Here is a 22,621-nt window from a genome sequence, read left to right on the forward strand (position 1 = left end):
CTCTGCTGCGTGTCCTTAAAAACGTTTTCATGAAGTTTCATTGCCCTTTAAAAAAAATAATAATAATAATTCACACAACCTGAACATGCCTTGAAGACCCAAGGATACCAACGAGCTGCTGTTGTATCCAGAGCCCTTATGTGTCATCACATGTGGATGTGGATGGGCATATGGCCAGCACACCACTCTCCCGGCTGTTGTCTCTTTTTGTGACTGGTGCTACCCCTCAATCAAGTAGCTCCTCAAGTGGCCTCACAAGGAGTGCATCCCACTTTCCAACGGATCTTGGCAGACCTGGATAATGACCCATCCAAGTGCTAACCAAGCCCAACAACACTCAACTTCAGTGATCTGATGGGAACCAGTGTTACCACGGGAGCAAGGCCATTGGCTGTTTCAGTGTTTACACCAGTAAAACTTAACATTTAATTACCCACTTTTAATAAATGAAAGTTAATAATTATTTTCATGCACAGGATTTGTCAAGGAATATGAGACAAATGTCTAAAATATTTCCCTTATTTTTTTTAAAAAAATAATTTTTGGTTACTTTGCATATTTGCAAAGCTGAGTGTACATGATCACCTTTACCAATACCATACCCAAACATGAATGTAAACAAACAGAAACCTTGTAATACTAAACAAAATTTTATAAAAATATGTAAGACATAAAATGTCCAAAGCTTGCAATAATGTGTTTTCACAGTATAAATTAGAGTTCTTCAGTCAGATGTGGAATGAACAGATGCAGTTTCTATGTTTATTCAAGTTCAAGTTCACTTTGCATGTTTCACACATCATACATGTATATCCTTTGCATTTGGGAAGTATGGATGTTGTTTTCTTCTTGCCCCAAACTGATCAGTACTTACTTATTTTTTTAGCAGAAGTACTGGTAATTTATTTGTGTGAAACGTGTAATTACATGCATAGCAGTTGGTAGCAGTACAACAGATACAACAGTATACAATCTAAATTTATTTTGTAACAGATACTAAGGTATACTGTTTAAATTATTTCACATAATAATACATTAGATTTTAGTTTTCTGAGGTGGACTGTACTAAATATAGCTGGTTGAAACCTGAAATTGATAGTGGTGACATTTTTAGGGAAAATTTAAGTTTATATCAAAATGATAGGCAAATGGGAAATGGAGGTGGCATATTTGTTGCAGTGGACAAGAAACTCAAATCCACCAAAGTAAAAATTGAAGCTGCATGTGAGATTGTTTGGGCAAGACCAGTATCAGGGGTTGGCATAAAATTATAATTGGATCCTTCTATCGCCCACAAGACTCATCTCCTGATGTAACTGAAAACTTTAGAGAAAATCTTTGTCCATCTGTATCTAAGTTCCCCAGTCATATTGGAGACTTAAATCATCTAACAATTAATTGGGAAAATTACAGTTTTGTTCATGGTGGCCATGATAAGACAGCCAGTGAATCATGACTAAATGCCTTCTGTGAAAACTATCTAGACCAGATAGTTAGGGACCCCACTCACGATGGAAATGTATTAGATCTAATGGCAACATATAGACGTGACCTCTTTGAGAAGGTAAACATCAAAATTGGTATCAGTGTCCATTATATGGTCGTGGCAGCAATGATTACTAAAGTACAAACAACAATTAAAACATGCAGAAAGATATATGTGCTCAGTAAACAAGACAAAAAATCAGTTCTGTCATATCTGAATGAGGAACTTGAAACTTTCAGCACATAGAAGAAATCTGGCTTGAGTTTAAAAGAATAGTTGACCATGCATTGGATAGATATGTACCCAGTAGAACTGTTTATAAAGGGAGGGAACCTCCATAGTATACAGTCACTGTAAAGAACCTTCTAAAGAAACAGAGATTATTGCATAATAGGTGTAAAACAAAGCATATGACTGTAGATAGAGAGATACTAAATGAAGCGCATTTGGCTGTCAAGAGAGGAATGTATGATGTCTTCAGTGACTACCATAGCATAATATTGTCAAGTGATCTTTCACAGAGCACAAAGATATTCTGGTTGTTATGTGGCACCAAAGTTTAGTGTCCAGTCGCTAGTGAAAGAGACAGGAACTGAAGTTGAGGGTAGCAAAGCAAAAGCTGAAATGCTTAACTCAATTTTCAAATGTTTCTGTACAAGAGAAAACCCAGGAAATTTGCCTCAATTTAAGTCTTGTACCACTGTAAAGATGAATGAAATGAGCATTAGTGTCAGTGGGTTAAGAAACAGCTGCAATTCTTAAAATTTCTAGGGTCTGATGGAATCTCTGTCAGATTCTATACTGAATTTACAGCTGTTAGCTCCTCTTCTAACTGTATTCTATCATAGATCCCTTGAACAAAAACTGTACCCAATTCTTGGAAAAAGGCACAGCTCACACCCATCTACAAGAAGGGTGGTAGAAGTGGTCCACAAAACTTCTGTCCAATAGTCTTGGCATTGATTTGTTGTACAATCTTAGAACATATTCTGAGCTCAAACATAAAGATGTATCTTTAACACAATGACCTCCTCAAAGCCAACCAGCATGGATTTTGAAAACATCGATCATGTGAAACCCAACTCGTACGTTTCTCACATGGCATACTGAAAGCTTTGGATCAAGGCAATTCGGTAGGTGCTGTGTTGCTAGATTTCCAAAAACCATTTGACTCAGCACCACACCTGTGCTTATTGTCAAAATTTCCAACTGCTTCAAGTAATTAAAATTGCATGAGCTTTTGGCCAAGTACTCCTTGGCCATTGTCAAGTTGTATGACTGCCAATGGGCTGCTGGTTTGCCCCAAATATACACTAGCTGCTGGCTATGATGTCACTGGTGCCTGTGGCATTGTCATATATTTGAATATTTTGACATGGCATTCAACGCACCTGCTTCAGCCACACGATCATTGGAGCCCATGCTGTGCCGTACTGAGCTGCAGGCCACTGTCTCTATTTGGGATGTTGTTGGTGATTTCTATTTCAATAGCTTCTTTAATTACCCTATCCCAGAAGCTTTTTGTGTGAGCCCTGACAGATGTTTCATCAAATTTTATCCGGTGTCCATTTTCTAATGCATACACAAATAGACCAGATTTATCCGGGTAGCGTAGATGATAAAATCTATCAGCTCCTTCCTGCATTGTTCCAATGTGTGTTCTGTTTGTTTGACATAAGACTGACCACACTCGCAAGGTATCTTGTAGACCCCAGGTGTTCTGAGACCTGCTGTGTCTTAGCTGGTCTCAGTAATTGACAGATTTTTGTCAGAGACCTGAAGATCAATTTGATCTTGTGTTGTTTCAGCAGGTGGTGTATTTTACCCAACATGCAGACACAGAACAGCAAGAAAGGAAGTTTCTTTTCCAGCTCCTCAACAGTGGTCTTGTTGTGAATCTTGCATGAAAGCACTTCATTTATTTGATTGATGTTTAAGTCATTGTTCCTTAAGTCCTTGCGTAGGTGCCTCTGCTGATGAGGCAGGTTATCAGCATCTGATATGATTCTCGTACAATGCACTGATGTTTGTAAAACAGTGCATTTGTATGCTGGTTGATGATGGCTGATGGCATGCAAGTACACATCGGTGTGGTTGAGGTTTCCATAGATGCTGTGGTGAGGCATCCATTTAGTTTGTGGTGGATGAGAACAAATCAAGGAAGGGCAATGCGTCATCTTTTTCTTCTTCCATTCTATGTTACCATTGTGAAACTGCTGCATTCTTACATTACATACCTCTATGGGAGGAAACCTGGCACAGCATTAAATGTCTGGGGAATTATCACGTCGAGAAGGCTAATTTAATGAGTTTGCTAGCCTTCCTAATGAGCTGTCATGATGGGAAGACTATTTAAAAATTTACTATGGTACCCCTTCATATCAACACCTCTGCCTCCAGGCTGATACTTTGTCATACCAGCTTTGCACTACTATAAGAAAGGATACACAGCACCAGGCAGCAGCTGGCTAGAGATATAGACACGGGTACAATGTTGGCACTTAAGAAAGGACTTAATTTTGCACCTTTGCCACGAGACATTCCTATCTGTGATATAATAAGTGGTGTCAAGCAAGCAGTTCACAAGCTCCCAAGTGAAACAGCGGATAAAAGGAAAGTTACTAGCACCCTGCATGGCTAGGGCTGAGTGCAATGGCCTGTAAGCACTGTGCAATGAAGAGAGCATTGTAGTCATTTCTGCTGACAAGGGGAAGGCAGCCGTAATTATGGAACACATGGACTATGATATGAAGATCTGCATGCTAGTGGAGGAAGATGCTTACCATAAGCTCCCACATGACCCATCATCAAGAATAAGAAGAAAGACATCTGAATTTCTCAAGACACTGAGGTCAAGAATCTTCTCCCCACAGGTGCCTAGACCACCTACTGCTTATGGTCTACCACAGATCCGCAAGGAAGGGACATCGTTCTGCCTCATTGTATCCCCAATTGGTTCACCAGCATACAAGCTAGTAAAGTACAGGGCTAGTCTCCTTGCTCCACATGTGGGACACGGTGAGCAACATATTAAAAATTCAGCAGGCTTTATCCTTCGAATTAACCGTCTTCAACTTAGTGAGGGCGGGATTACAGTCAATTTTGTTGTATTGGCACTGTTTACAAATGCACTGTTTTGACCTAGTATCTCAGCTCTTTGTAGATGAAGTGGTCGAGCTGTTTAGACACACTCTGATGTCTTCTTATTTTCTGTACAATGGCCAGTATTACAATCAGATGGATGACATTGCAATGGGTAATCCATTAAGCCCACCTGTTGCAAACCTCTTCATGGAGAATTTTGAGGATATTGCCTTCAACATGGTGCCCCTGAAGCCTAGTTGTTTCTTTCGATAAGTTGATGACACATTTGTCACTTGGCCCCATGGACGAGACAAACTTGACAGCTTCTTGGAACATCTCAACAGCATTAACAGTAACATCTGGTTTACGAGTGAGTAAGAAAAAGACAATACATTGTCCTTCCTTAACATTCTCATCTGCTGCAAATGAAATGGATGCCTTGGCCATAGCATCTATAGAAAACCGACCCACACCAATCTATACTTGTGCGCCATCAGCCATTATAACCTTGTAGAGAAGTGCACTATTTTGCAAACATTGGTGCAGCATGCAAGAAACATATCAGATGCTGCTAACCTGCCTCATGAGCTAAGCAACCTATGCAAGATCTTCAGGAACAATGGTTGTAACGTCTGTCAAATAAATGAAGAGATCTCATACAAAAGTCACAACAAGACCACTGTTGAGGAGCAGGAAAAGAAACTTGGTTTCTTGCTGTTCTGTGTTTCCCCAGTGGGACAGATAAGCTGCCTGCTGAAATGTCACAAGATCAAATCGATCTTCAGCCCTCAGACAAAAATCCATTAATTACTGAGACCACTTAAAGATGCACCAGGTCTCAGAACAGAACATGTGGAGTCTACAAGATACGTTGCAAGTGTGGCCAGGCTTATGTTGCATGAACAGCATCCTCTGTGGAAGAATGCAGGATGGAGCATGAGAAGTTTTATCACCTATGCTACACTGAGATATCTCTTTTAGCTGAGCATGCATCAGAAAATGGACACCAGATAAAATTTGACAAAACATCCATCATGGCTCACACAAATGGCTTCTGGAATTGTGCAGTTAAAGAGGCCATTTAAATAAAAATCACCAATAACTCCTTAAATAGAGATGGCCTGTAGCTCAGCAAGGTGTGGTATCCAGCCATCATGCAGTGAAGCAGGCACTTTGAATGCTGAGTCAACATATGCCCATATATGGAGATGTTGCAGGCGTTATTGGTATCATAGATGACAGCTAGCGTACATAAGGTGTGTACCAGCAGCCCAATGGAAGTCCTACCAACTGACAATGGCTAAGGAGTACTTGGATGAAAGCTCATGCAATTTTAATTATTTGACATGGTTGGAAACCCGAGAACTTTTTATTCTCCCCAATGACCGTTCTTTTTTTGTGACTTATGATCATGCAAATGAGTTCAACATGACACTATTCAAAAACTTCTCCATCACCATACAATGATCCATAGGTGGTTTGGAAATGCCACAGCAAAAGTTTGATGTCAATATCATTGGCTCTTCTGTCACTATGTCCATCGACAGCATCAAGCCAGACTTCATCCCAGCTAACACAAAGATGCTACATCTAATTCCAAGGCCATTGGATACACCTAGTCCTTCACTGCTATCACCTTTAAGTCACAACTCTTTTCAGCACTGTGCAAGTGTCAACCCCAAATATTGTTCGTATCACATGTGTGATGTATGCAGTGTGCAATGTCAACCCTCTAATTATTCATGCTGCCTCTGAGCTAAAAACAAAGCATAGTTATAGATACGGTTAGCAATCTTCTGATTACTCATTGCAATGAACTGTTACATTGTGTGTTTAAATAAATTGCATTTTCACAAAACAAATTTATGTAGATACCAGTGGGCACTGGTATGAATAAGATCCAAAACATTTTGCATAAAGAGTTAGATGTGTGAAAACTTTGTTGTCAGTGGAGTCCTCATAAACTGAAATCCACTCAAAATCATTGGAAAGGTATCAAGGCATAACTTTAGATTTGTTTTGGAATATCCTTACCATTGATGAATCTTGAATTCCTTGTTATTCGATACAACAACCCATTATCACATGCAGCGAAATTAACATCTCAGTACCTGGGTGCCTTAGAGCTCAGCACCACAGACCCTCTACCATACATTGCTGACATAGTATCTTGTGATTTCATTTTGATTCCAAAAATTAAAGGTAAAATGTATGGAAACACTTTTTCATCATCAGACAAAGCCATAAAACATTATGAAAACCTGGTTTTTGAAGTGCCTCAGGAAGAATGGCATCATTGTTGTAAGGAATGGTTTCACCAGATGTAAAATATATATTGATGTTAAAGGGGAAATTTTTGATAAACAACAAAATCTTTCAAATTTGTCAAAAAGCATTCCTTATTCATTTTCTAAAGACTTTCACGGTGTCACCCACATATGCTCTAGGTTTATGAGTTAACTGTACTTTCTGGTAGCCACATACCACTCGTAAAACATAGTCATGAACTTTTTGCAATACCTTATCAATACTAATTGGTGTATCACTTTCCCTTTTATCTAACCATGTTTCCCTTTCTTTATTATTTCATTCAACTCTGACAACTTCATACATTTTACCTGCTTGTAACTTAGCCAACTCAGTTCTATACATCTTAATTCCCCTAAATGTTCTTCATCTGTAATCTTCCTCCTATGACTGTTTCATGTAGTACACAATTATTGAATAAATGTTCACAATGGTGTAATATTTACTTCTCACTCTGTTCACACTTATTAACACCCAATTCAGTTTCAATGATCAGCTTTCTTGCACATATTGTACCAATCTGGGGATAGGAGGCTAGAGTGAGAGGTGTGCTGAGGTCAGGTCAAGGTGAGGATATTGATAGAACACTACCTCAGGTAGCTGAGATTACCAAATTTGAGGGTAGGTGATTGTCTGATGCTCGAAGGTGTTAGTAAAACAGTTTTACAATATTAAACATTTATTGTTGACAAAATACAGGATGCAGCATGGGAACTTCCTTATTTGGAATGCATGGCTCACAATGGCTGTTACTCATTCTTGTGTGGGTTTCAGTGCAGTCTTTTTAAGTTGTGATCATGCAGTGGGCAAGAAAGGAGTGTGCATTCGCCTTTGCCTACTTTTCAAATGGACTTATGGTCATGAGAACTCAGCGTGCATTCATGAAACAGTTCAACATTGCACCTGCAGGTCATGTTCTTGTTGGAAAATCAATTTTTATGTGGGTAGACACCTTTATGGATACTGGAAGTGTGCAGAAAAAGAAACCAGGGCCTTCAAGAATCACCAGAACACCTGAAAACATCGATAGGGTAAGGATGTTAATTTTGAATTCCCCCAATCAATCTGCATGGAAACATGCAGCTGCCCTTGTAGTTTCTAACATCCCAATGAGACAAATTCTTCATGAAGAGTTGAAATTTCGTCCATATAAACTGTCAGTGGTGCACACACTTCATCCACATGATTTTGTTACATTAAAACATGCATGTGAAGCCTTTGTTCCATGAGCTGATTCATGATGCCTTAGTGTTCTTTGGCGACGAGCCACATTTTCATTTGTCTGCTTGTGTGAATAAACAAGATATGCAGTATTAAAGTGGCATGAACCCCTGAGAACATGAGCAGCCCATGCATACAGAACGTGTGACTGTTTGATGTGCACTACCTAAAGTTGGCATTATTGGCCCATGGTTTTTCAATGAGAATGATTATTGTCCCATGGTTTTTCAAAGAGAATGATAAGGCAATGATGGGCACTTCTGAGCATTGTATTCAGGTGATGGAACAGTTTTTTTCTTCCAGAACTTGAAGAAATGGATGTGGGTGATGTTTGGTTTCAACAAGATGGTACCACAGCTAACACGGCATGGACATCGATGATCATATTGCACGAACACTTCCCCAAATGTCTCACCTCTTTGAGATGCGATCTCCAGTGTCCAGCATGCTCACCAAATTTAACGCCATGTGACGTTTTCTTATGGGGCCATCTCAAATACTTGATGCATACCAATCATCTGCAGACCCTGGTTAAGCTACGGAACAATATTTGTGTTGCTATTGCCAACATCAACAGAGACATGTTGGAAAAAATGGACCGAAGCTTCCGATTTTGACTGTCCAAATTCATTGAGCAGAACAGAGGCCACCTTCAAGATATCATTTTCAAAACTTAATGGAACAAAACATTAGATGTTATTCCTTGTAAAGAAAAAAGGATTCAATTGATGTCTCTAATACTTTCTGATTTATGATATTTTTAAATAGGGACGTTCCTGAACTGCACCCTGTAAAATAGTTGCTTCTTCAATGTGCAGGCAGCCAGTGTGCACTGGAGTGAAAACTGTAGCCCTCACACAGTGAATGCTGATCCAGTGCCGCCCACAGCCCCAGTGGCAGTGGCACTGTCAGATTCAGCACATCAGAACCAATGTTGTCACAATCACATTGTCTGGCAATGTTAGCATGTGACCCAAAGATGCTCAAGGAAGACAGCATCTTCTGAGAGAAGGTAACAAGGACTCCTATGACTGTCACAGACTGCATGCAGGGAAGACATCCAAAAGCTCAGTTCAGAGCACATGAAGCCATACAGAAAAGTGCCATGGCCTCCTGTTAAGAGAGAGAGAGAGAGAGAGCGAGAGAGAGAGAGAGAGACTGGCAGCATCAGTGTTTTCCACAGGAACAAAGGACATAGGCCTTCCCTCTTGGCTGGACTGCTGCACCATAATTGGACTCCACAAAAACAGGAGTAATAATTACACAAGTCGAACTTTTGTGCTCTGCTAGAGTGAAGCAGCAGTGATATCATTTGTTCTGGTTTTACCATTTGGTCATCTCTCATGGTTGCTTCAGGATTTCACAACTATTCCTTTCAGACATTCTTTTCTGCTCTGTCAGTAACTGAATAATTACTCTTGTGTCTGATTTAAACTTTCTTGCTGCAATTTGTGCCATCACCATTATGGCAGCCATCACTCTTGAGTGCTCAGTCCATTCAGAGTGTTGCAATAGCTTCTGTGTTTCTCTCTCGCTGACTCTCTTCCTGGCCATTGATGTATCCTGCTTTGCTTCTGGCATTGCCAGGAAATAACTTAGAAATTTTTCTGGCTGTGCCAAGTATACTATTCTGCTCTGCAACATTCCCTGCAGCCTTTAAGATATCTGTCTTGGGTTTCTCTGAGATTCCTCAAAAACAATCTTGACAAATATGCTCAGAATACTTGTAGCATACAGTTTGACCATGTGGTTCCTCAGTTAAGGTTTTGACTGGAAATATTACTTTCTTAAACTCATTCCAGGAAAGTCAAATTCTTACAAGGACACAGTTTGTCTAAATTACTTTTTACACACCAATGCAACCTATTTTTTTAATTTGTTTTTTACTTTTTTGCTCCTAACTGTACTATAATTCACAATCTCATGTACTCTACCTATTTATTTATTTTGTGTTCCATAGATCCAGGAAGTGAGTAAATTGCAAGGACACAGAATATATCAAATTGTAGTTCAATAACAACTTACATAAATACAATAAAGGATACAATGTAAATAAGATATCAAATAAAGAGCATATATCCAATTTATCGAAAATGTTATACTATAGAACAATCAGTAATACATACAGGAAACAAAGTGAAGCTAAATAATACAAAACATAAATAAATGAATACCAAAAACCAAATTAATGTATCTCTATGATAGTGTTCAAAATAAAATTAATTAAAAGTATTTAAAAAAAAAAACTGTTAAGTTTAGTGGTGCTATTCATTTTCTCACATAAATTCACTGACCATGTAAAAGGATTCCTCTATTAGGTGCTCTTTCAGAATTTGTTTGAATTTCAGCAAGTGGCTGTGAAAAAATTTTATATGTGGTGAGAGTGCATTGTTGTGACCAGGCAACACGGCTTTCATCTGTCACACAACTGCAGGTTCTTTGATTGCTCAGTGAGGTGGAACATCAAACTAGAACACATGAGATATTAGTTTATTATATTACACACATGAATGAAATATTTACTTACCTATGACTTTTTACTTTTACTTTTTTACTTTTTGGCATAGGACTAGTGGATTATTTACAACTGTCATGGGCTAACAAAGAATTACTTGATGCACTAATTATCAAACTGTTCCTTGAGGTGCAGTGCCCAACATTTAAATGAACAACTCCATCAGATGCTGGAACTATTATGTTGGTCCTATACTGTGATACTGACTCTTTCAGATGCAGTCATGCAGTGGGGAGAGCTCTTGTTAGTCTGACACCATATTGACCTTAGCATAAGGGAACTGTTACAGTTGATAGGGGAAGCATGGTCCCCAGGAGCACCTCCCATATGTCATTGCAAATTACAGTGAGTTCTCGCTAATGTGTGTGGTATCAATTCTCATTGCCAACTTTGATGTGGCATTGCGATCTCTGGATGATACCATGTGCATTAAACAGCTTGGAGAAATAGGCTCCTTTTTGAACCAAATTGTTGTTGTTGTGGTCTTCAGTCCAGAGACTGGTTTGATGCAGCTCTCCATATGACTGTATCCTGTGCAAGCTTCTCCTCTCCCACTACCTACTGCAACCTACATCCTTCTGAATCTGCTTAATGTATTCATCTCTTGGTCTCCCTCTTTAATTTTTACCCTCCACACTGCCCTCCAGTACTAAATTGGTGATCCCTTGATGCCTCAGAACATGTCCTACCAACTGACCCCTTCTTCTAGTCAAGTTGTGCCACAAATTTCTCTTCTCCCTGATTCTGTTCAGTACCTCCTCATTAGTTATGTGATCTACCCATCTAATTTTCAGCGGTTTTCTGTAGCACCACATTTCGAAAGCTTCTATTCTCTTCTTGTTTAAACTATTTATTGTCCACATTTCACTTCCATACATGGCTACACTCCATACAAAAACTTTCAGAAACGACTTCCTGACACATAAATCTATACTCCATGTTAACAAACTTCTCCTCTTCAGAAACGCTTTCCTTGCCATTGCCAGTCTACATTTTATATCCTCTATACTTCGACCATTACCAGTTATTTTGCTCCCTAAATAGCAAAACCAATTTACTACTTTGAGTTTCTCATTTCCTAATCTAATTCCCTCAGCATCACCCAATTTAATTTGACTACTTTCCACTATCCTCATTTTGCTTTTGTTGATGTTCATCTTATATCCTCCTTTCAAGACACTGTCCATTCCATTCAACTGCTACATCTTCATCTACATTTATACTCTGCAAGCCACCCAATAGTGTGTGGCGGAGGGCACTTTACGTGACACTGTCATTATCTCCCTTTCCTGTTCCAGTCACGTATGGTTTGCGGGAAGAATGACTCTCGAAAGCCTCCGTGCATGCTTGAATCTCTCTAATTTTACATTTGTGATCTCCTTGGGAGGTATAAGTAGGGGGAAGCAATATATTTGATACCTTATCCAGAAACGCACCCACTCAAAATCTGGACAGCAAGCTACACCGCGATGCAGAGCACCTCTCTTGCAGAGTCTGCCACTTGAGTTTGATAAACATCTCTGTAACACTATCACACTTACCAAATAACCCTGTGACGAAACGTGCCACTCTTCCTTGGATCTTCTCTATCTCCTCCGTCAACCCTATCTGGTACAGATCCCACACTGATGAGCAATACTCAAGTATAGGTCGAACGAGTGTTTTGTAAGCCACCTCCTTTGTTGATGGACTACATTTTCTAAGGACTCTCCCAATCAATCTCAACCTGTTACCCGCCTTACCAACAATTAATTTTATATTATCATTCCACTTCAGATCGTTCCGCATGCGTACTCCCAGATATTTTACAGAAGTAACTGCTAGCAGTGTTTGCTCTGCTATCATATAATCATACAACAAAGGATCCTTCTTTCAACATTGTAAAAAGTTTTCTCTAAGTCTACATATGCTCGAAACATAGGGTTGCCTTTCCTTAATCTGTCTTCTAAGATAAGTTGTAGGGTCAGTATTGCCTCACATGCTCTTCCAGGTCCTTTGCTGTCTCTGACAGAACTACAATATCATCGGCGAACCTCATAGTTTTTATTCCTTCTCTGTGGATTTTAATTCCTACTCCGAATTTTTCTTTTGTTTCCTTTACTGCTTGATCAATATACAGATTGAATAGCATCGGGAATAAGCTACGACCCTGTCTCATTCCCTTCCCAACCATTTCTTCCCTCTCATGCCTCTCGACTCTTATAACTGCCAACTGATTTCTGTACAACTTGTAAATAACACCTCACTACTTGTATTGTACCCCTGCCTCCACCTAAAGAATTTGAAAGTGAGTATTCCAGTCAACATTGTAAAAAGCTTTCTCTAAGTCTACATATGCTAGAAACGTAGGTTTGCCTTTCCTTAATCTGTCTTCTAAGATAAGTTGTAGGGTCAGTATTGCCTCACATATTCCAGCATCTCTACGGAATCCAAACTGATATTCCCCAAGGTCAGCTTCTACCAGTTTTTCCGTTTGTCAGTAAAGAATTCATATTACTATTTTGCAGCCATGACTTATTAAACTGATAGTTTGGTAATTTTCACATCTGTCAACACCTCCTTTCTTTGGGATTGGAATTATTATAGTCTTTTTTTGAAGTCTTAGGGTATTTCGTCTCATACATCTTGCTCACCAGATGGTAGAGTTTTGTCAGGGCTGGCTCTCCCAAGGCTACCAGTAGTTGTAATGGAATGTTGTCTACTGCTGGGACATTGTTTCGACTTTCAGTGCTCTGTCAAACTCTTCACTCTTCCATATTGTCCTCAAGTACATCGCCCTTGTACAGACCCTCTAAATACTCCTTCCACCTTTCTGTTTTCCCTTCTTTCCTTAGAACTGGGTTTCCATCTGAGCTCTTGATATTCTTATAAGTGGTTCTCTTTTCTCCAAAGATCTATTTAATTTTCCTTTAGTCATATATGCCTCTACATCCTTACTTTTGTCCTCTAGCCATCCCTTCTTAGCCATTTTGCATTTCCTGTCGATCTGGTTTTTGAGACGTTTGTATTCCTTTCTTCCTGCTTCATTTATTGCATTTTTATAGTTTCTCCTTTCATCAATTAAATTCAATATATCTTCTGTTACCCAAAGATTTCTACCAGCCCTCGTCTTTTTACCTACTTGACCCCTCTGCTGCCTTCACTATTTTATCTCCCAAAGCTACCCATTCTTCTTCTACTGTATTTCTTTCCCCAGTCTTGTGAATTGTTCCATAATGACATTCCACTCTCTGAGCCATAGAAAGTCAGTTTTCTTTCTCCTGAGTAGTCCCTGCCTGGAGATCCTAGTGCGGGACTATTTTACCTCTGCAATATTTTACCCAAGAGGACGCCATCATTTAAGCATACAGTAAAGCTACATGACCTTTGGAAAAATTACAGCTGTGGTTTCCCCTTGCTTTCAGCCATTCGCAGTAGCAGCACAGGAAGGCCGTTTTGCTTAGTGTTACAAGGCCAGACTGTTGCCCCTGCAACTATTGAAAAGGCTGCTGCCCCTCTTCAGGAACCACACATTTGTCTGGCCTCTCAACAGATATCCTTCCATTGTGGTTTCACCTACGGTATAGCTATCTGTATCGCTGAGGCACACAAGCCTCCCCACCAACAGCAGGGTCCATGGTTCCCATGGTTCATTTGGGGGGTGGGGGTGGGGGGGCGTAAACCAGATTAAGACTTCTAAATTCAATGTGCAGACTGTTTTTGGTTCTTGAGTTGTAGTTATGATATTCACTGTTTTGTCTGTATAGAGTACATATATACCACGAGTAGGTGGCAAGGATCACCGTCTTTTGAAACAAGTACCTCCAAGAGTGTCTGTGATGGACACCACTCATTATTCTGATGGCACTGAAATTTCTTTTGCAGGAGGTTGGTTCCTCCAGAATATAATGCAATTGAAGGGATAAACTGCAGTGCAAATTTTACTGAGCCAAGTCTTTTAAAGACATGAATAATGCATGTTGACCAATTATATTTGCTGTCTATATATGAATCCAGGAATTTTCTATTCTCAGATTTTTGTGTTATTTTATTTCTACACTTCCTGTTAATTTCTCCAAGATTTCCTTGTGGTGTTTACCTCATGTAATGGGATTTATCTTAATTGACTGAGAGACCATTTGAAGAAAAACAGTTTAAAATCACAATGAAAACTTTATCTCCAGTTTGTTCAAGATTGTTATCTGAAAATTTATCAATGAGAATTGAAGTACCATCTGAAAAAGTATGTCTCTACTCTTTGTATCAGAACAAAGAGGAAGTCATTAATGAAAATGAGAAACAGTGGCAGATCTAAAACATAGTCTTCTGGCACATTGCAGATTAAGGTGCCCCACACAAATGAGGCAGTTCCTCTGGATCAGCCATTCAGCATTACATTCTGCTTTTGGTCCTTTATATACGACTGAAGCAACAAACAAACAGGATCACCTAAACCATAATATTCAACCATTTTGTTACTGAACAAGTAATTCATTACTCTAGTTCTGTCGTAACCATTCTAACTCCTATTAATAAACCATTCTGGTGGTATGTGGTCACATGTTTGTCTTTCGTACATGATAGATGCAAGCCACACAAACTATAACCAGAAGCTGTGGCACTTACATGTGAGTACAGTTTGGCATTCCTCCTCATGATATCATTTGTCTGCTCTGCAGTGATTTGTCCCTTTGGTGATGCTATGAGTTTGTCTATGGAGCATAGGATGTCTGGTTTTAAGGTCTCATTTAGGAAGGTTAGGTTCTGGGTTTGCAACACATCTAGTGGCTTCTCCAACCAATACAACATCGGTTGTGTCACATTGAGACAGCCGTTCTAGTGACCTTACCTGGGAGACTGAATGTTGTACCCACTATATCACTAGTCATACCATTGATTAGAATACCGCTACCTCATAATTCCATACTTGTCATACCTCTTGTCTTCTCTTGCTCACAACAATTTATGATCATGATTTCCAGAGTGAATACTGAGAAAATCCAGTACACACCCACTTTCCTCAGACATTCAGGTGCTTCTGTCTTACCTCAAAACAGTTGTACTTCACATGCCTGAATGCTAGTCTGAATCTTTCTAGTTGGGCAGACAATAAGACTTTACCTTTGCCAAATTGTAACTCCTCCATGGACATTATCATGTAAATCTCTTTTTGCTCTGACACCAACAGTACTTCTTGTGTTTTTACCTGCACCCCTGTTCCTATAGCTTTTTGCTTCATGGGATAAGGCTGTACCATAAAGTATTGATTGGGTGCATTCACACTAACCATTTGAAGTCAGACGAGCATGTGTAATCCCACCCCACCTGCATTAATTTTAACCATTTACATGTGGTAGAATAGTAAAAAAAGGTTTCTCCATATATTCCTGACATTGTGAGTCCAGGGATGATGTGCAAATTATGATAACTGAAGAAAACGTCACAAGCAAAGATCACTAAAAAAGCATTTTACTGGATGATGGGATTTGACAGAACTATACTGTCATTATTGGATCTTATTTACATTGTATTGCACATCAGCATTGCAAATTACTTCACACTACATATGCACTGCCCACCAAAACGAAGATCACTAGACATTGGCATGTGAAATATAAAAGTATTATATACAAACATAACTATATTTCACAGATTACAAGTGTTCATGTTCACCACCAACTGGAAACTGACAGAGAAGTTTCTGTTAGTTACCAGTTTGTGGTGAACAAGGACGCTTGTAATTGGTACAATATCTGTATTTAATACTTTTTGACAATATTATGAGAAGGATAGACTGCTACCACCCTATAGTGGAGATGTTAAGTCACAGACACAACAAAAAGGCCTTTAAACAAGTAAGCTTTTGATCAAAAGGCCTTCTTCTAAATTAGACACACACATACGTCATACACACACACACACACACACACACACACACACACACACACACACACACACACACACACACACACACACAAGCATGCACACCCACACATTCACACAAATGCAACTCATGCACATGTGACCACCACTGTCTCGCCAGTCAGAGAGAGTGGTCGTGTGTGTGAGTTGCATTTGCATTTCCAATTTGCTTTGAATGTCTGTGTGTGTGTGTTGTCTAATTCAGAAGTAAGTTTGTTTAGCAGTCTCTCTCTCTCTTTTTATTATTATTATTACTACTTTTTTTTTCCCCCTCAATGTTTCTGCTTTTATATTTCACATGCTGATGTGTAATGATCTTTGTGGCAGTGGGAGGTGCATATGAAATGTGAAGTGATTTGAAATACTGATGGGCAGTACATTGTAAAAAATTTTAAAGCATAAGAATAAGATCCAATAATGACATTATAATTTTGTCGAATCCCATCATCAAATAATATGCTTTTATAGTGATCTTTGCTTAGTTGTCATATACTGCAGATCACTGCCAGACTGACAATGTCAGGAATATTTGGAGAAAAGTTTTTTTACTATTTTACCATTTGTCAGTGGTTGGAATTAGTACAGATAGGGTGGGATAACATGTGATGGTGATGGGCAATACCATGTAAAATTTTGAAGCATAATATACAATAATGACAGCAGAGATGTTTCAAAACCAATCATCCAGTATAACAATGGTTTAGCTATCTTGCATCTTGGAGCTTTCTTTAGTTATCAAATATTTGTCTGTTGGTTCTATTAGGTGCTGTAGTTCTGCTGTTGGGCTCTGTTATACTTTCAGTAGTCTCACTAATAACTGTTCCAGTGATAACAAGATGAGACTTCATTGCCTATGTATTGCACGAATACTGTTTCTTACGATGTGGCTACTGTAATTGTTGTATCATGTAGGCTGTCTGCGAAAAGTGCAAGAATCTTGTTAGAACTATTCTCCTCGCAACCACGTTTAATTCGTTTTATATTCTATCCAAGTTGTATTCTTTACATGCCCTGCCAATTTCTCATACTACCCTAGTGTTATTCGGTACACTGTGTTCCAGATTCATCAGCTGTCATCATCTCCACAGTTTTCCTATTTGCATCCACTACCTTTTTTTACTTGTCCTAGTGTGTTGTTCAACTGATGAATATCCTCATTGTCTGATATGTCAAATACTGTGCTTATCAGTTAACTGCCTGCATCCAACCATCCTCGTCTTCTATGTATCAGTGTCTGTGGTGCCATTCTTCTACCTGATGTAGCTGTTCCCTCACGCTTCTCATAAGAAAAATATAGTCTCCTTGTCCTTTTGTCAACAGAATTATCTATGCTCACCAGAACCAAACAATTGCCATCTATTACTTGTGCACATTCTACATTTTGATATACAAAACAGTGTGTATTATGTAGCTTTTCACTGCATTCCAATGGCCTTACAATACGTAACACATGCCTACAGTCTTTCTGCCAAGGCCAGACTGTGAGCAGCAGTCCATGATTGGAGAAGCAAACTGGGTTGTGGGAGTAAGGAGGAAGTTGGGGTGGGAAAGGTGAGGGATAGCAGGATAGGGATGGCGAATGGTAAAGGGCTGCTTCTGGGAGCATACAGGGACAAGGTGTGGTGGGGAGAGGGTAGGTCAGCTAGGTGCAGTCAGGAGTTTAGACACAGGGCACGAGGGAGGGGGGGGTTTGGTAGAGGTTAAGTAAGAAGACTGTGGGTGCATTGGTAGAACAGAGGGCTGTGTAGTGCTGGAATGGGTAAAGGAAAAGGGAAGGGGATAGATGGATAAAAGACAATGACTAATGGAGATTGAGGCCAGGAGGGTTATGGTAACATAGGATATATTGTAGGGAGAGTTACCACCCATGCAATGCAGAAAAGTTGGTGTTGGTGGGAAGGGTTTGTGAGGAACTGCCTTCCGATAAAAATGTTGGTGACATCTAATCAAACGTTATCAACATTTTGTAGTGATACAAATACTGGCCACTACTGCAAGAATCTTGTTACAACTATTCTCCTCGCAAACACATTTAATTCGTTTTATATTCTATCCAAGTTGTATTCTTTACATGCCCTGCCAATTTCTCATACCTGTCTAAACTTAAAGTCTTGTAAAAGTATGGAACCTTTCACTAATAATGCATGGATAGAATATAATCAGTGATACCATATGTATATCTTTGACTCACTATTCATGGAAGTTCAGATCTGAACACGTAAAATAAGTAAGGAGGTTACATTCAAGGTAATATACTGGAAAGTTGTGATTTGCCTGTGAAATACACTGTGTAAATACGTTCATATATTGTGTACTGGAATCCTACTGATGTGCATATTATCTGGAACTGGTTGGACATACAGGCAATGCCAACATATACGAAGTAGAGCAGTACAATTGACTTGTTTTACTTTAATGGAGTGTAATATAAATGACGATCTAGGTGATGCTAGAAGTGCAACATCTAATGTCCTATGAATATCTACTTACAAAATATAACAATGGACTTTTGTGACATATTCTGTGAATATTCTGTCACAAACATAGTTACTCTGTGCATAAGTGGAATAACACAAATACCTTAATGTTTGTACATTGGAAATTATCCACTGCCATGCAGCTTTAAATGATTTATAAAATATACTTATATATTTAAAGGATGGTAATTACTAGTTTCAGTTTACATCCTGATATCATCACAACTTTGTACTGCATTTTTCACACTAATTCTTTCATTGAATAACTCTATCTTACACCTTAAGGACAAAATGTTCAAGTGTTGTATAAGCCATTATATCACATAATATGAATAAACTGTAACTACAGTTTAATGTCAACTTTCTTTGTCAAACAGGATTGGGCAATAGATCCAGTTCTTATATTCTATCCTGTTATTGAACCTGATCTTCATGATAAATCAGAACGTTTTCTTCACTGGAGAATCGATGAACTCATGTTATCTGGCCACTTCAGCCATGTCCCGTTTCTGACTGGTTACACAAAAGATGAATTTTCATGGAGAGCTTTGTGTAAGTATTTGGAGAGCTTTAAAATTATTTAATAATTTCAATGTATCACATATTGTAGAGAACTGATTAATCATATATACCTTATTGTTCAAAATATGCAAACTATAAATGTGCATTTGCTTTTCTTTGGGTCATGTTACTCTTACATAGAACCAAAGAAATAACCAATCTCAAATATTAGAGCATATAAAACAGTTTTTTTCTTGACATAGCAGAACATAAATTAAAATCCTGAGCTAGAATGTTCAACAGGTTCTTTATGAGCCTAGTTAATGTTTCTTCTAAATTTTGAATGAAAATTGCAAACACTCTACTGAGTAAAAATGACACTTACCTGTAAAATTTAACCCACCAACCCATGTCTTGGTACCTTCATATTGTAATTGTTCTAAGAGACAACTGTGCCTAGCCCAGTCCTATATGTATTCCATGTACTATCTAGTTCTTGATTAATGGTTAAAGTGTGTTGCACCAAGAATCTCACTATTCTATGCCATGCACTGAGATGCTGGTTATATAAAATTGATGAAGTCTGTTAATTATATATTTATTAAGTTATCAACCATTTGACTTGTTTAAAGACATTCTCCACCTCTTCCAGTCTCTTTATAATTGTTTCATCTCTCCATGTTTAATACCACAAATATTCTAAAGAATCTGTTTACATTTTCTAATCCATGGGTCTACTAAATTTTTTTCACTTCCACTGTACCTTCCACTTCCTTAGTGCATGATCCATCAACCTATTACTTTTTCTGCTCAAGGACTACCATAGGTGACTTTTGTTGTTTGCTGTTATTAGAAGCTCTTCATCCATACTTTATATGACCATTTAATTGCAAGTGCCCTACATTATGTGGCATTGTTACCAAATATATCCTTTTTGTTCTGTGCTTTTCTGGTATTCATGCAGTTCACATTTCACACCCTTACAGTGCTGTGCTTCAAGTCCACATTTTCATATAATTTTTCCTTAATTCTATGTCAATAACTGTCACCACCAAAATGTGTGGGTGGATTAGTGTTTGCAGAAAACCTAAAATCTGAGCAATTTCTAAGATTGCTGTTAATGTCTTCAGGAATCTCAGGCAAAAAATGTGAGAAGGAATATTTAACTTAGCCAAAAGAGAATTTCTAAGAACAAAATACTCAAGATTTATATGGAACACTCAGAATGCATGTTATATTCCAAATTTGGGAAGATGAGCAGCTGCCAGAGGGGTGGGAATTGGCACTAATGCACCCTCTTCACAAAAACATTAGATAAGTCAATGGTAGAAATTACACAGGAATATTGCTAGTACCAGTGAGCTATAAGATGTTATTGAGGGCACTGCTGAAAAAGAGTAGAAAAGAAGTTAAATCTACAAACTGATGAATACAAGAGAGATTTCAGGAATGGTGGATTATGTATAGAGTAGATCTTAAACCTGGAACTGGTAGTCATGTATCAAAACCAGAAAAACAAGAATTTCACATTCACATTCATGGACTTCAATAATGCCTATGATTCTGTAGATAGATTAATATTGTTTTATTTTTGAACATATGTATTTGGATGGGAAATCCAGTAAGCTCATTATACAGATCTTAAGCAACAAGATGTCCAATATCAAAAACAGAGCAACACTCTCAAATCCCTTTAAGATTTATAGTAAGGTGATTAGGTAATGACAATAAAAAATGAAAGGATTGGTGAAATGTGCATGAGATACAGGAGGAAAGAAATGCAGATAGACTGCCAGTGGCAGACATAGTTGTTATCTTGTCCAAATTTTAGAGTATTTGACTGATAAAAGTACTCATCTCTAGTTACAAACAATGGAAATGAAAAGACTGCTAAGCATTTAAGATTTTGTACTAAAAAGTTCTTCTTCAGAAATAGGAAACACAAGCACCTCCCACACAGACATGACCATTGTTTCTGGCTGCTGTGGCATAACTTTGAATTGCATCTGCATATGATGTGAACAACAATCTAGGGTGGATGGTAGAGAGGAGGAATGGGATGAGGAGGGAAGATGTTGTGCTGCCAGTGAGAGCATGCAGCAATGTGGTGGGAAGTTGATAGAGCTGCTAGATGCAGAGTCAGGAGACTGTACTGGGGAAGGGAAGGGGGGTTGGGAGCAAAAAAAGGAAGAGAAGTGGTGTTGGTAGGAAGGATCCAGATGGAACAGACTGTGAAGCAGCCACTTAAATGGAGCACTTCGTGTTGGACAGTATGTTTAACAACTGGATGGCCCACTTGCCTCCTGGCTACAGATTGGCAGGAGCCATTAAGTAACTCCCATTTACACAGCAGCATATTGGCTGCAGCTTAGTTTGTACATCACATGGCAACTTTCACAGATAGTGCTGCATCTGATGAGTCAGGAGAAGCCTGTGACAGGACTGGAGTAGGTGATAGTGGAAGGGTGTTTGGGACAGGCCTTGCATCTATTTCCACTGCAGGGATGTGACCCAAGACACAAGGGGTTGCGAGCAGGCGTGAAGTAGGCATGGAGAAGAATATTGCATAGAATTGGTGAATGGTGGAATACCACTTTGGGAGGGTTGGGGAGGATTGTGGATAGATATTCCTCATTTCAGCTCATGATGACAGGTAGTGAAACCATGGCACAGAATGAGATTCAGTTTCACAAGTCCTGGCTATTACTGAGTCATGAGAGAAGTACTCCTTTGTGGTCATACAATGGTTATGTGGGAGTTGGTAGGTGGCTAGAGAGGCAAGGCACAGAAGATCTGTTTCTGAACAAGGTTGGGAAGGTAATTTCGGTCTGTGAAGGCCTCAGCAAGACCCTTGATATATTTGGTGAAGGACTGCTTGTCACAACAGATGCAATGATTACAGATGGCAAGGCTGTATGGAAGGAACTTCTTGGTATGGAATGGGTGGTAGCTGTTGAAGTAGGGGTATTATTGTTGGTTGGTAGGATTATGTGGATGGAGGTTGTAACCTCCCCCTCACTTATCGACCTTAATAACAGTGAAAAATTAAACCACGTGTACCTAATGGAAATTTGGAAAAAGCAGTCGTCACCGAAGTTAATCTGTCAGTAAAGAGGGAGGAAAGGGTTT

At 38.9% G+C, this 22,621-nt stretch overlaps 1 protein-coding gene across 1 annotated transcript in view; it reads left to right on the forward strand.

The window, feature by feature from the left end:
- The window catches only part of LOC126273130 (esterase E4-like), a 234,207-nt gene that overhangs the window by 123,105 nt on the left and 88,481 nt on the right, over positions 1-22,621 (forward strand). Inside the window, exon 7 of the mRNA XM_049976590.1 lies at positions 19,369-19,543. Coding sequence (XP_049832547.1) covers positions 19,369-19,543 — 175 coding nt within the window. The remainder of the gene's footprint in view (positions 1-19,368; positions 19,544-22,621) is intronic.

The sequence above is a fragment of the Schistocerca gregaria genome, chromosome 1, assembly GCF_023897955.1.
Source record: "Schistocerca gregaria isolate iqSchGreg1 chromosome 1, iqSchGreg1.2, whole genome shotgun sequence".
In the NCBI taxonomy this organism is placed as follows: Eukaryota; Metazoa; Arthropoda; class Insecta; order Orthoptera; family Acrididae; genus Schistocerca; species Schistocerca gregaria.